The sequence below is a fragment of the Dama dama genome, chromosome 5 (genome assembly GCF_033118175.1).
Source record: "Dama dama isolate Ldn47 chromosome 5, ASM3311817v1, whole genome shotgun sequence".
Lineage (NCBI taxonomy): Eukaryota > Metazoa > Chordata > Mammalia > Artiodactyla > Cervidae > Dama > Dama dama.
The window spans coordinates 94,696,215-94,710,327 of record NC_083685.1 but is presented as its reverse complement, the minus strand read 5'-3'; the positions used below and the strand labels follow the sequence as shown (position 1 = coordinate 94,710,327).

Genomic DNA, 14,113 nt, shown 5'->3' with positions numbered 1-14,113 from the left:
GATAGTACTGATACCACTTCGAAAATCATCCTTCTTTCATCTTGTTTATCTAATTTCCTATCTTGTTTATTCCCCGATTTACTGAGTGCCTTCTGTGTGCCAAGCACTGTGCTAGACTCTGGGGATGAAGCAGGGACCAGGTCAGACAAATGGACACATAGCTCCTGCCCTCATGAGGCCTGCAGCCTGGGAGGGTTTAAGACAGGGTGCGTGTAACTGTAATTTGAGGTGCGATGTGCTCCTGTCTGGAAGAGAGGCCTGAGTGGGTGGTAGCAGTGATGGGGATCCTACTTGAGCATGTTGTGTCCATATAAGGCCTTTGTAAAGAAGGCCTGTAGGTGACCTCAGAAGTGCTGGGATTTGCTAAGGGGAGGAACACTCAGGGCAGAAAGGACAAGAAGAGCAAAGCCCCAGAGAGGAAATCCCCAAAGGAATCCATGGAGAAGTCTGTGGGGCAGGTGTGTAGGGAGGAAGGGGAGGGAGTGGAGCCCTGAAATGGGGAAGTGGAGAGGTGCATGCACCCTGCAGTGGAGGCCCTGGGCTGCCTGCTGGGGATGGTGGTGAGGTCAGAGCTGTACTGCAGGACAATTGAAGAGCCAGGAGATGGAGGTGCTGTGGACCGAGGAGACTGGCAGCAAATGTCAGCCTCCTCAGGGCAACTTGGGGAGGCAGGGTCCTTCCCTGATGCCCGTTCTGTGACAGAGGCAGGGCTGAGCACCCAGCGTCCTGCCCTGTCCCAGAAGGGGCTGATGCTCATCTCTGCAGATCATGATTCTAAGTTCAGGAAGCAGTCTGACATTCCATGTCAGTTCAGATCATCAAAACCTACTCTGGTCTGATCCGATCTGAGGATCAGCATCCTGGTTACGTACGGTTGCTTTAGCCATCAGGGATTTATTGAGTTGCTGCTGTGCTCCAGAAACATTTTTAGGTGTTTGTGATACATTACTGGGGGGGGGGAGGGGCGATTCTAGAAGGGAAGTCAAACAATGACCAGCCAGTAAAAAAGTGATAGGGTGTGTTAAAAGGTAATTAGATGCCATGAGCACAGAAGAGCAGGGACTGGAGAGGGCAGAGGGGTTCGGGGAGATGGGAGGGCAGGCTCGACATTAAAACGGTGATCGGGACAGGCTTCCTTGAGTAAGACGTGTTCAGTAATAGCTTTTAAAGTCTCGACTTGATGCTGTAGTGGCACAGGGCAGTACAGTGATTTACCTGCCTCTTCATACATGCATGGAACCTGGCAAAATCTGATAGCTTGCTGTTTTATAACTCAGATGCTGAAAATTCAGAAGCGTCCTCTCAGAAGCCCATTGAGGAAAAGGCAGTTATTCCAAGCCCTGAGCAGGTGTTTGCGGAGTGTTCCCAGAAGAGGATTTTGGGATTACTAGCAGCCATGTTACCTCCCTTAAACTCGGTGAGAGACAAAATGGCATTTAAAAAAAAGAGAGAGAAAAAATAAATAAAAAGAGAGAAAGAGTACATGAGAGGGTAGTGTTATGCATAGAAAAAATTTTTGGAAAGCCATATACTAAAATGTTAATTGCGATCATCTGTATATCCCTGGGGTAAGAATATGAATTGGAAGTAAGATTGTAAGATGATGCCTGAGAATGTTTATTTTACAGTCAGTTGTACCTAAGCCATTTGTGAAAGACACTGCATAATTCCACTGGCACCAGGCCAGTTATAAATAATACATGAAGACAATGGAGTGTTTAGTTGGTGTGGTTACCTAGATGTCTTATTGAACAGATTTTTCTCCTCTCTCAACAGGATCCCGCAGTCCCCCTGATAGACCTGGAGCACGTGCTCCCACTCATGTTCCAGGTCGTGATCTCAAACGCAGGCCACCTGAACGAAACCTACCACCTCACCCTGGGTCTCCTCGGCCAGTTAATCATCCGCCTTTTACCAGCGGAGGTAGATGCCGCCGTGACCAAGGTCCTCTCAGCCAAACACAACTTGTTTGCAGCTGGGGACAATTCAGTCGTGCCAGACGGCTGGAAGACCACCCACCTGCTCTTTAGCCTGGGGGCTGTGTGTCTGGACAGGTAGCCACCCCCACTCTATCCCACCTTGGTGTTCATTTCTTTAGGTCATTGATCTGGCTGTTGATTAATTTCAGCGTGCTTCGGTGCTATTTTTGCCCCTGTATTGTCTAGGGATCTTTTGTGAGAATAGAATTAGTTTTATTAGCAACATTATCAACTGATATTAAAGCTGTACTTAAAACCCACATTAGAACAGCTGTTGCCACCTGGGTTCTGTCTGCTGATTCAGCCTCTCGTGATATATATTCTGGTTTGTTTTTTCCTGAGAGTAATAGGTACAGGCTTTGAGGCTGAAGAAAATAGATCTATTTTCATTATAAAACCAATGCCTTGCACCTTGTCAGTGTGTCTGGTGCTATTTTATTCCCCCTACCCATCCCTGCCCCTCACCACTCCTTGCAGATCTCAGTTCCCTGACCAGGGGTTGAACCCAGGCCACAGTAGTGAAAGCCCAGAATTCTAACCACTAGGCCACCAGGAAACTCCCTGGTGCTTTTTTAAATATATTTCCTTCCAAGCTTCTTTTCTGTGCATGAATGTGAGTGTGCATAAGTGTACATTTGTGTGTGACCATTTATAGAGATTTTTAAAACCTTAACTATAGACTGAGTATATAAGTAACAAATCTTGATGCTTTCCCCCCCACTTATCATTTTTGAAAAGCATCATTCTAGTAGTTTTTAAACTACTAACCAGTGAATGGCTCCTTGACATGTTTATGGGTCTGCCTTGGAGTGTGGTGAGCTGATGCGTTGAATTTGGGGCCTGTGCACCACCACCTGATGGCGCTCTTGCCTTCCAGCCGCGTGGGCTTGGACTGGGCGTGTTCTATGGCAGAGATCCTGCGGTCACTCAACAGCGCCCCTCTGTGGCGAGACGTCGTTGCCACCTTCACAGACCACTGCATCAAGCAGCTGCCTTTCCAGCTGAAGCACACCAATATCTTCACGCTGCTGGTGCTGGTCGGCTTCCCCCAGGTACACCTCTCTGAAGGCCTCGTCTCCTCTTTCTGTCTTCATCAGGCATATCAAAGTCCCTATAGCATATATCCTTGGGAGTTTTTTTTCCTTACATAATTCGCTTTTACAGTACTGGTATATTCTCAAGATTTGGGGATGGTTTGTTCAACTTACGTTTTTAACAGTTTAGCCAATTGGCTCATTTTATTAGCCAGTAGTTGGCTTTGAATAAAAAGGTAACTAGTTGACTCATTGGAAAAGACTGTGATGCTGGGAGGAATTGGGGGCAGGAGGAGAAGGGGACGACAGAGGATGAGATGGCTGGATGGCATCACCAACTCGATGGGCATGCGTTTGAGTAAACTCTGGGAGTTTGTGATGGACAGGGAGGCCTGGCGTGCTGCGATTCATGGGGTCGCAAAGAGTCGGACACGACTGAGCGACTGAACTGAGCTGAACTGAATACCCTATTAATAAGTTACAGAGAACTTCAAAGTATGATTGTTCTTCACTTTGGCCTTCAGCTTGATCTCATTTCTAATTTTCAACTAGTTGGAACAATGAAGGCTGTGAAAGCATGGCTTCATTCAGCAGGCACGTAAACAAGTTCTGTGCCAGGCCTGTGCCAACCCTGGACTTACAGATGGGAAGAATCCTGACCCTGACTACCTGCTGAAGTCAGTGGCACGAGCAAAGAGACTGTTCTATGCGCTGCTGAGTTTCCTGTTCTTTCTCTGTCGTTGTTTAGGTCCTCTGTGTGGGGACTCGCTGTGTGTATATGGATAATGCCAATGAACCACATAATGTGATCATCTTGAAGCACTTTACTGAGAAGAACAGGGCTGTGATCGTCGATGTCAAAACCCGGAAGAGGAAAACAGGTCCCAAGCATAATTATTTTATCTAAGAATCAGAGCACATTTTCTGTATACGCTAAAATCAGTTAAAATATCTTTGTTCTTGCCCCTGCATATGAATTTTTAAAAAATTAAATTATAGCTCTCTGAATTTCTTTTTCCTGGAGGAGGGCATGACAGTGCACTCCAGTATTCTTACCTGGAGAAACCCATGGACAGAGGAGCCTGGTGGGCTACAGTCCATGTAGGGTTGCAAAGAGTTTTGGACACAACTGAAGTGACATGTAACTTCTTTTTCCTCATCTATGAAATGGTGTGGTTGAATTGGGATCACTTTGAAGGCTCTTTCTATGTTGTTATTTTATATATATGACTCTTTGTTTTGGGATTGGCCAGATGTTTAGGTTCTGAACATCTACTTTTTTCATTTGCCAGTATAATTTGTTTTCTAGTGGATAATTTAAACATATGGTGGCTACAGGAATGTAAAGTAACTTCATATAATTTGTATTGGCATACGTGTCACTTTCCACTTTGCTTCATCAATAGGACAGTGAAGGTATTATCATAAAGTGCCCTTTTGATTTAAATTGCCAAATCCCAAATGATCTGGAGTGTCTTATTATTATGTGCCCACGTCTGCTCTTAAAATAATCTGCTTTATAATTTAGCTTCAATATTAGGCACTGTCTATGCTATTTTTGTATACAGTTTGATGTCAATGTCAAGGTTTATTTTATTTTTTTACATGTGAATCTCACTGTTCTAGGACCATTTGTTGAGCAGACTATTCTTTCTCCATTGAATCATCTTGGTAACTTTGTGAAAATTAATTGACCCATATATCTTGGTGTTTGTTTATGGATTTTATTATGTTCCATTAATCTATATATTGTATATTTGTCCTTACTTGAATGCCACATTGTCTTGACTGTTGTTGTTTAGTCTGATTCTTTTGTGACCCCATAGACTGTAGTCCACCAGGCTCCTTCTGTCCACAGGATTTCCCAGGCAAGAATACTAGAGTAGTTTGCCATTTCCTTCTCCAGGAGATCTTCCTGACCCAGGGATCGAATCTGAGTCTCCTGCATTGGCAGGCAGGTTCTTTACCACTGAGCCACCAGGAAAGAAAGCCCTTGAGTGTTATAGATTTCTCTTGAGTGTTGAGAGAAAAATCAGGTCCTCCAACTTTGTTATTCTTCTTCAGAATTGTTTTGGCTAGTCTAGTTCCTTTGTCTTTTTGTTTAAATTTTGGAATCAGCTTATCAGTTTCTATTAAAGAACCTGCTAGGGTTTTGGTCAACATAACATTGAATCTGTAGATTCATTTGGGGAGAAATGATGTCTTAACAATACTGAGTCTTTTGATTCAGGAGCATGGTGTATCTCTCCATTCACTTATGAAACAAATTTAGGTCTTATAAAATGTAGATCTTTAGTTTCTCTGAACCTCGCATGGGGTATCAGCTGCCTTCCTTCATTCCTGATTTGGGTAATTTGCATCTTTTCTTTTTCATTGCATAGACTGCCTAGCCAGAGATTTATCAATTTATTTGATATTTTCCAAGGACTGGCTTTTGGTTTCTTTGATGTTTCTCTGTTATTTCTGATTGCTGTTCCACTAATTTCTATCTTTTCATTATTAATTTACTTATTTCTTTCTGCTTTTAGTTTAATTTGCTCTTTTTTTTCTTTTTCTGGTTTCTTAAGGTGGAAGTCTAAATCAGTGATTTGACTTCATCTTTGAGAGACAATTTTGCTGGGTAAAAAATTGTGGGCTGAGAGTTTTTTCTTAGCATATTTTAAAGATATTGATCCGTTTTCTCGTGGCTTTCATAGTTTCTGCTGTGAAGTCAGCCATCATTCTCTGTAACTCTTCAAAAGGTGTCTCGGGGAATTCCCTGGCGGTCCAGTGGTTGGGACTTGGGGCTTTCCCTACCGTGGACTTGGGTTCGATCCCTGGTCAGAGAACTAGGATCCTGTAAACGGTATAGCCAAAATATTAATAAACAAAGTGTGTCTCTTTTCTCTGGCTACATTTAAGATTTTTCTCTTAATCCTTCAGTGAAGGACTACCAACTGGTCCAGAAAGGAGGAGGACAGGAAGGCAGTGACTCCCAGGCCCAGCTGAGCCAATACTCTCAGCACTTTGCCTTTATTGCCAGTCACCTTCTGCAAACCAGCATGGACAGCCATTGTCCCGAGGCAGTGGAAGCAACTTGGGTCCTGTCCCTGGCCCTCAAAGGATTATATAAAACCCTAAAGGTAATGTTGAGTTTCTTCCATTTGCTAATCAGTCTGGCTGTGATCTAACACCTGCAGGGTATTAACTAGAAGGAAGTATCATCTGATTTCAATGAATAGTTAATCATAGGATCTTGATTATTTTTAGAAATTATTGGGGCCTTGCACAAGGATAGCATTAAGGAAGAAACAGAATTTTCCCAGTAGTTGGTTCTCTGTAATTTTTCAGTCCTGCCTTATGGAACCAGGTACTACTACCTTATGGGCACATAACCTGGGAAGATGAGAAGAAAAATTGACAACAGTTTCTCACTTCCTGCTGAACCACAATTCCTTCTGGTTCATCATAGGGAGAATAAAGGGGACTAACATCTTATGGGATCTGTAGGCAGTAGGTTTGGCATTTGGGGTGAGCGAAGGCAGACAAGTTGAAGAGCTGGGCAGTAACTGACATGGAGATGAGAAGCCTTGACTTGTGGGGAACATGATTCTTCTACTACTTGAGGGGCATCGGGAGGGAGGGAGGGATCACTTTAAGGATAACCTTCCCAACAGAACTAGCCAAGAAGAAGGATTTCCTCTGGAAGGCTTATGAGTTCCCTGAGTTGGGCAGCACTGGCAAGGAGGACATGAAAGGACTCAAGCAGCACAGGAAGACTGGTCTAGGTGGCATTTCAGCTCTGGCCCAGCCCTGAGAATTTATAGTTTTAGGCTTGAGACCACACATCTGCTGTTTGTTGATTTCATGGCATTTATCACAATCTACTTTGTTTTGGTGGTTTTGCATTATAGTAGGTTTGGGAAAATAAGCTCCCTGAGGGCAGAGACCATTTATGCCTTTGGATCCTTGATTCTGTAAATATTTGTTGAGCACCAGCTGCCAGATGGAACTGATTACATAGTGTTGAACTAGAAAGAAGGTCCCTGCTGTTATGGAGCTTTCAGCCTTAACTATGAGGGAGACACCAAGGAGCCTGCAAGGAAAACCACAGGAGTCAGAAAGAGCCTTCCTGAAGAGGTGAAATTTGAGGTGGTAGAGAAGGAGTCTGAGCAGAGTATTGCATGCTGGGAGAGAGCAAACTCCAGGCGCAGGAGCAGGCCTGGTTGTCAGAGAACAGAAGGAACACCTCAGGGCTTCGGGACAGTGCTAAGGAGGAGAGGAGACACAGGCAGGCAGGGAGCCTGCAAGGGCCTTGTCAGCCATGAATAGGCACTCAGACTTCAGTCTGCAGGACAATGGGAAACTTTGGGGAGGCAGAGAGCAGGAGAGGGACATAAACCCTCTGTTCTTAGCATAGGACTCAGCACGTACAATGTACGAGGCTTCAGAAATACTCGTCAAGTGAATGAATTAGAGAGTGGACAGACTTAGGTTATGACTCAGTTTCAGAGTTTCATCTTTCCTATGGACTCTGGAGTCTTCACCAGAAGGTGGACTTGGGCCAAGAGCTGAGACTGGGCTCTGATAGGGGCCTGCTTCTCCCTGAGTGACCCTTGACTTTGTTCACTCTGAGGCAATTGCAGATCATTCTTTTTCTGTTTGGCAGGTTCATGGTTTTGAAGAGACGCACGCTACCTTCCTGCAGACTGATTTGCTGAAGCTGCTGGTGAAAAAGTGCAGCAAAGGGACTGGCTTCAGTAAAACGTGGCTCCTTCGGGACCTGGAAGTAAGGGACGAGGGTGACTCCTGCTACCGCTTCCTGCTGCAGATTTACAGGCCTGGGAGTTAGAACAACCAGTCAGTCACAGCTGGTTCTGCCCTGTGCACTCTCATCCGGCGCAGTTAAAACAGTGTCTTATATTTGTCTCCCTTTTTGGAAATAGAGATTATGACACCTGTCCTCCCCTGTCAGGGAAAATGAATTTGATGTTTGTCCAAAGAATATTGGAAGAGAAGTAATTTGTGGAAACACACGGTTGACCATTATATCATGGTAATAAATCTGCCCTTGAATTATAATTTCCCCTTAAAGTTCCTTTGAGCTAAAATCAGTTTCTAAATTTGTCCTCCACTTATGTTTACTTTATGTAGGATTTCAGTTGATAATATTCATTTTATTGCTTTTCTCCATAAGCCTTAGATTTTTCTTAGTGGAATTACTGTGGTTCCCTGGGGTGTTTCTGTGCCAAGTGCCAGCTTCAGGGCAGGGAAGGCTGCTGCCGTATGGGGGGCACTCGGTCAACCATTCTGTCACACAGAGGCCTGAAGTCCAGGAAGCAGCTCTCAGTTGTCACAAGAGGATATGATTAGATTTTAGGAAAATATGCTGAAACATAGTCATAGATTACCTGGTGATCTTTTGCACTCTTGCTGTTTAGGAAATAGAGCAAAAATAGCAAAAATTCTAAATTAAAATAGAAAAAATTTGTAATTAAAATTTTTTATATTCAAAAATTTACATTTTTTTATGTGCAGAAAATTTGAGAAGTAGAAAAGAAAGAAAAACTCCAAATTTCACCCCCTCCAGGCACATCTACTATTAGTATTTCATGTATTTCCCTTTTCTGATTGTTTTCCTTCTGTGTCTGTATTGCATACATAGATTTGGCTTGTATAGTGGAGCATGTTACTGAGATAAATTGAAGTCTTGTGATGGCCGTTTTTCTAAGTTGCTGGGTAGTTTTCATAACCACCATTTTTAACGGCTGCATATGATCCATAAAGTTGGACTTCAGTTTTTGCCGTTAACAAATGCTTCTTTGACTCTATCAGGAGTATAACTTTTTACACATTTTACATTATTCCTAAAAGATGAGTTGTGGAATCAAAGGTTATGAACATTTGTATAGGTCTTTACTGCTGCTGCTGCTGCTAAGTCGCTTCAGTTGTGTCCAACTCTGTGCGACCCCGTAGACGGCTGCCCACCAGGCTCCCCCATCCCTGGGATTTTCAAGGCAAGAACACTGGAGTGGGTTGCCATTTCCTTCTCCAACGCATGAAAGTGAAAAGTGAAAGTGAAGTCACTTAGTCGTGTCCGACTCTTAGTGACCCCATGGACTGCAGCCCACCAGGCTCCTCTGTCCATGGGGTTTTCCAGGCAAGAGTACTGGAGTGGGGTGCCATTGCCTTCTCCGGTATAGGTCTTTACGTTTCACCAAAATGCATTCTAAAAGGATGATACCAACTTATGCTGTCAGTGGCAAAGTTAATAAACACAAAGTTCCTTTGAAGTTTTAGTTAGCATGTCTTTGGTTATAAGTACGATTGAACATGCTTCCATATCTACTAATTAATTACTTTTTTTGGATGTGGTGGGTCTTTGTGGCTGTGTTCAGGCTTTCTCTAGTTGTGCTAAGAGGGGCTACTCTGTTGGGTGCACAGGCTTCTCATTTCATCGGCTTCTCTCTTTGCAGAGCACGGGCTATAGGTGCACAGGCTCTGTAGTTGTGGTACACAGGCTTAGTTGCTCCGCAGCATGTGGGATCTTCCCGGACCAGGAATCGAACCTTTGTCCCCTGCATTGGCAGGCAGTTCCTATCCACTGTACCACCAGGAAGTCCTAATTTTACACTCTTTCTGTAAATTCTGATGTCTTTTAAAGAGTCAAGTCAAATATTTTCTACCCTTTAGGGGCTAAAGGTCTTCTCACACACTAAACACTGAGGTTCCTGCCCTGCCTGATTTTTGTTCTATCTAGATTTTGTCCATCATGCTGTATTCCTCAAAAAAGGAGATCAACACTTTGGCTGAGCATGGAGAGCTGGAGCTGGATGAACGAGGGGATCAGGAGGAGGAGGTAGAACGGTCGGTCAGCAGCCCTGGTGACCAGGAGCAGAAAAAGCTAGACCCTCTTGAGAGCCTGGATGAGCCCACCAGGATATGTTTCTTGGTATGTTCCTAGGTCATGGTGTGGCGTGAAGAAGGGACTCAGGAATGGATTATCTTTGGCTTGGACTGAGTTTTAGCCTCCACGTGGAAATGCTTCAGGCTGATGTCCTGTGAATGCACTTCTGGGAAACTCGGTCTATATTGTACAGAACTGACCTGGAAGGATGGAAAAGCCCTTTCAACAGTAGTTCTTAATGTTTGGGAGTCGTGGACCCAAAAACTTTAGATTGTTTCTCCCATAAACTACATGTGCAAATACTTATATGTAAAGTTTGGCATGTAATGTCGGGCCCATCCTCATAATTTCTCAAGTATGTCCTTACTTTCCCTGGATAATCCACTCTTCCTCAAAATGATGTGAAAATGGGCAGAGGCTTAGACTTCAAAGGCTCTAACTATGTGAAGAGTAAACAGAGACTATGGGGTGGATGTAAGAAAAGCAAATACAGCTTTTCAAAAACATCAAAAGAAAGTCTAGTACTTAGATTTACGTGCCAGTTGTCATGCTTGAGGGCAAGGCAGCTACTGCAGGAAAGCTAGCAGTGAATAAATACCATTTGGCAAGTAATTATTGACTACTAGCATTACATTTTGTTGGTATAATTTTTTTTCTAATTATCATCTTTATTTGCTTTTTTGTTCTTCCTTTTTTAAAGTAACATGCTGTACCCCCTCATCTATATAATCTTTAACAAATGCACAATCACAGATAACTATGGCACAAATAAAAGTAAAGTACCAAAAACATGGACTTCAGAACTAGGAGATTTTCCTTTGAATTTATATTAGTAATCCATATTTTGGAGCTTATACTCTTACATGCATGAAGTGTGATGTTCTTAAATTAAGTGATGTGACGTTCTTAGATTATAACTTGTAGTAACTATAGAAAATAATTGTTTTATCACTTTTGAGTTCAGGTTATCAGTAATGTGTTGAGGCACTTCAAATTTTCTCTCTTCTGTTTCTTCCTCGTGGCCTCCAGATGGCTCACGATGCCCTCAATGCCCCTCTGCACATTCTCCGGGCCATATACGAACTGCAGATGAAGAGGACCGACTCTTTCTTCCTGGAGGTTCAGAAGAGGTAAGGATGCAGCCAAAGTATAAGGAGCAAAGGAACAAGTGAGGGTGGGACTCTGTCTACCTCCTGCTGACAAGATCTGAGAGGCCAGGAGCAGCTGGAGGACTGGTTTTCAGGTCTTCATAAAGTGACATGAAAGCTGGCTTCATAAAGTGCCATGTGGCATGGCTCGTCTTTGAGTTGTATTGTGTGTTCCTTTAGGAAGAACTTCATATTCGCAGTCTGCCTCTTAGAGTAAACTAGTTATGAATGCAGAGACTGACACAGACACCAGGGTTTCTCCTGTATCAATCCAGGGAGGGAGCAGTGTAGAACAGGAACTTCTGTTACACTCTGGTCAAAGTAGTCTTCGTTTTTTGTTTCACTTGTATACATTATTTTCTTATTTTTTCCTCAAGGGTATATTAATGAAAGGTATCTTATAACAATATACCCTTCATCTTGGCCAGGAAGTTCAGAGCTAGTTCTTGAGCCTAGCTCTTAAATTTATGGAGAATTTTATGTTTCTGCATCTAACCTCCTCTTCCATTCCCCACATCCTGGTTTTGACTTCTTATTCTAATTTAGTTCCAATTCCGATTTAATTTTCTTTTTTTATTTCGTATTTTTACTTTCCCATATGTATTTCTTATCTGCAACCTCAAATCTTTTGTGAAATGAAGCAGGATTACCCCAGTTAGGGCACAGAAATTTGTTGTCCTGTCCCGCCACAGTCCAGAGGTAGGCAGCAGCCCAGGGTGGGTGGGCAGTTTGCTTCCCAAGTGACCCGGTGTCCCCATGGCTGCTGGGCTCCTCTGTGTCATCAGTGCAGGCTCTCCCACACCCACTCTTAGTTCCACCCCAGAAGAAAGAGAGAAGGTGGGGAATGGAGCACCTCCTTAACCCAGCTGCTTGAGGGCAGGCCCCGAATGCAGCACACATCACCTCCCTGGCCTCCCATTGGCATGACCCCGGTTGCATTGCTGTATCCAGCTGCTGGGAGGACTGGGAACCATGTCTCCACCCCGGTGATTGTGTATCTTGCTAAAACTTTGTTTCTAAATGAAAGGGAGAATGGATCCTAAAGGACCCTTCCATCTCCACTGCAGGCCTCCAGGCATGCCTGCTCGGGTAGATTAGCACTGTGAGTCTGGTGTTGGAAGGGTGGACCGTACTATCTAATTCCTTAGTAACAGGCAAATAACTCTGATCAGCATTTCTGCAAGTTTCACTGAAGGTTAAACTCTCACCTCTCTGGAACACAGATGCCCAGCTTTGTGCTCCTTCCTTCTCTTCAGGTTTGACGGAGATGAGCTCACCACGGACGAAAGGATCCGGACCCTGGCTCAGCGGTGGCAGCCCAGCCGGAGTCTGAGACTGGACGAGCAGAGTGCCAAGGCAGTGGATACAGACATGATCATCCTGCCCTGCCTGGTACGTGGGGCCCCCCACCAACCCCTACCCCTGGGAAGGAGGGTGTCTACCCGCCCCCCCCGCCCCCCGCCCCCCACCCCAGTGGTGAGATGGCCAGGCCTCAGTGACGGTGCTCTCTGGGCTTGCAGTCCAGGCCCGTCCGCTGCGAGCAGGCCACCGTCGAGTCGAACCCCGTGACCCAGAAGCTGATCTCCAGCACGGAGAGCGAGCTGCAGCAGAGCTATGCCAAGCAGCGGCGCAGCAAGAGCGCCGCCCTGCTGCACAAGGAGCTCAACTGCAAGAGCAAGAGGGCCGTCCGGGACTACCTCTTCCGCGTGAACGAGGCCACAGCCGTCCTGTACGCCCGCCACGTGCTGGCGTCCTTGCTTGCCGAGTGGCCCAGGCACGTGCCGGTGAGCGAGGACATCCTGGAGCTGAGCGGCCCAGCCCACATGACCTACATTCTGGACATGTTCATGCAGCTGGAGGACAAGCACCAGTGGGAGAAGGTAACCAGGCAGCTGGGCTGGGCACGCACTCCACTTGCTCCTCCTCTCTGCACCCCCCCCCCCCCCCCCCCCCCCCCCCCCGCCCCAAGTACCCTGTGGGGGTTTTGAACAGGCTTCCTCTAGGGGGTGCCTTCCTGGAGTGAGGTTCTCTGTGTGGCTGTACAGCCCTCCGATAGGTGTGAACCCAGCAAAAGCGGACTCAGGTCACAGTTGAAGTCTCCCAAGTCTTGGCCTGGAGCCAAGCTCACGGCCCAGGCAGATAGGATGCTCGGAGAGCATTTGAAATAACGATCCCACAAATCCCACCTTTGCAGTCTTCCTTTTTTGTTTTCAGACTTCGAAGTCCAGCTTTCCTTGCTGGCCTGTCTCTTCTCATGTCCCCCGGGATCTCACACAGCATGAAGTCCAGGGGACTGGGTTAGTTACGAATGTGACAGCCTATTCCCATAATACAGGAAACCTTCCAGAAAGGTTTATATCTTCTGTTTTAAATGATCATTTCTAGAGTATCTGCTCCAGGTCAGACACTCTGCCAGCACTTAACACCTGTGTTACATCATGACCCAGGGAGAATTTTATTGGTGAAGAAATCAAACCCAGGAGGTTTGCCCAGGTTCCCAGCTTCTGGGCGGCAGACATGGTATCTTACAAAGTCTATGCATTCTCTTCAGTCCAGTGCTCTAGTTTAAATTTCAAGTTTTCAGGTGGTGACCATCTTTTGTTTTTAAAATCAAATCTTCAACTGAGCCTTGCAAAGTGGTACTGGCTTAGCAGCCTTTCACAGGGCTGGAAGCATCTCTTCTACCTCCTGCTGTCAGGAACTGGGGGACCCACAGGGCAGAGCTCAGGAGCCCTGGGCACGGTCTCCAGCTGAGCTCCATCATCTTGCCCTGTTCTCTGCCTGTGTCCCACCAGATCCTGCAGAAGGTGCTCCAAGGCTGCCGGGAGAGCATGCTGGGAACCATGGCCCTGGCTGCCTGCCAGTTCATGGAGGAACCAGGAATGGAGGTGCAAGTGCGAGAGTCGAAACACCCGTATAACAACAACACCAACTTCGAGGTATGAGCCAGGGTCGGCCAGCCTCGCCCAGCCTCGGGGCATATGACTGGCAGGACCCACAAGGGCTGCCGAGGAGCACGAATCTCATCACCTCCCACTGTGGTTCTTTACCCCCACCCAACAGACC

The 14,113-nt window shown here is 45.6% G+C and overlaps 1 protein-coding gene across 1 annotated transcript in view; it reads left to right on the top strand.

Annotated features, from left to right (window-relative positions):
• ZZEF1 (zinc finger ZZ-type and EF-hand domain containing 1) overlaps nt 1–14,113 on the top strand; it is a 93,603-nt gene that overhangs the window by 68,723 nt on the left and 10,767 nt on the right. The window contains exons 39-49 of the mRNA XM_061143148.1: nt 1,278–1,417; nt 1,777–2,054; nt 2,857–3,031; nt 3,762–3,894; nt 5,936–6,135; nt 7,662–7,781; nt 9,753–9,944; nt 10,929–11,029; nt 12,304–12,439; nt 12,568–12,927; nt 13,843–13,986. Of these exons, the coding sequence (XP_060999131.1) occupies nt 1,278–1,417; nt 1,777–2,054; nt 2,857–3,031; nt 3,762–3,894; nt 5,936–6,135; nt 7,662–7,781; nt 9,753–9,944; nt 10,929–11,029; nt 12,304–12,439; nt 12,568–12,927; nt 13,843–13,986 (1,979 nt within the window). The remainder of the gene's footprint in view (nt 1–1,277; nt 1,418–1,776; nt 2,055–2,856; nt 3,032–3,761; nt 3,895–5,935; nt 6,136–7,661; nt 7,782–9,752; nt 9,945–10,928; nt 11,030–12,303; nt 12,440–12,567; nt 12,928–13,842; nt 13,987–14,113) is intronic.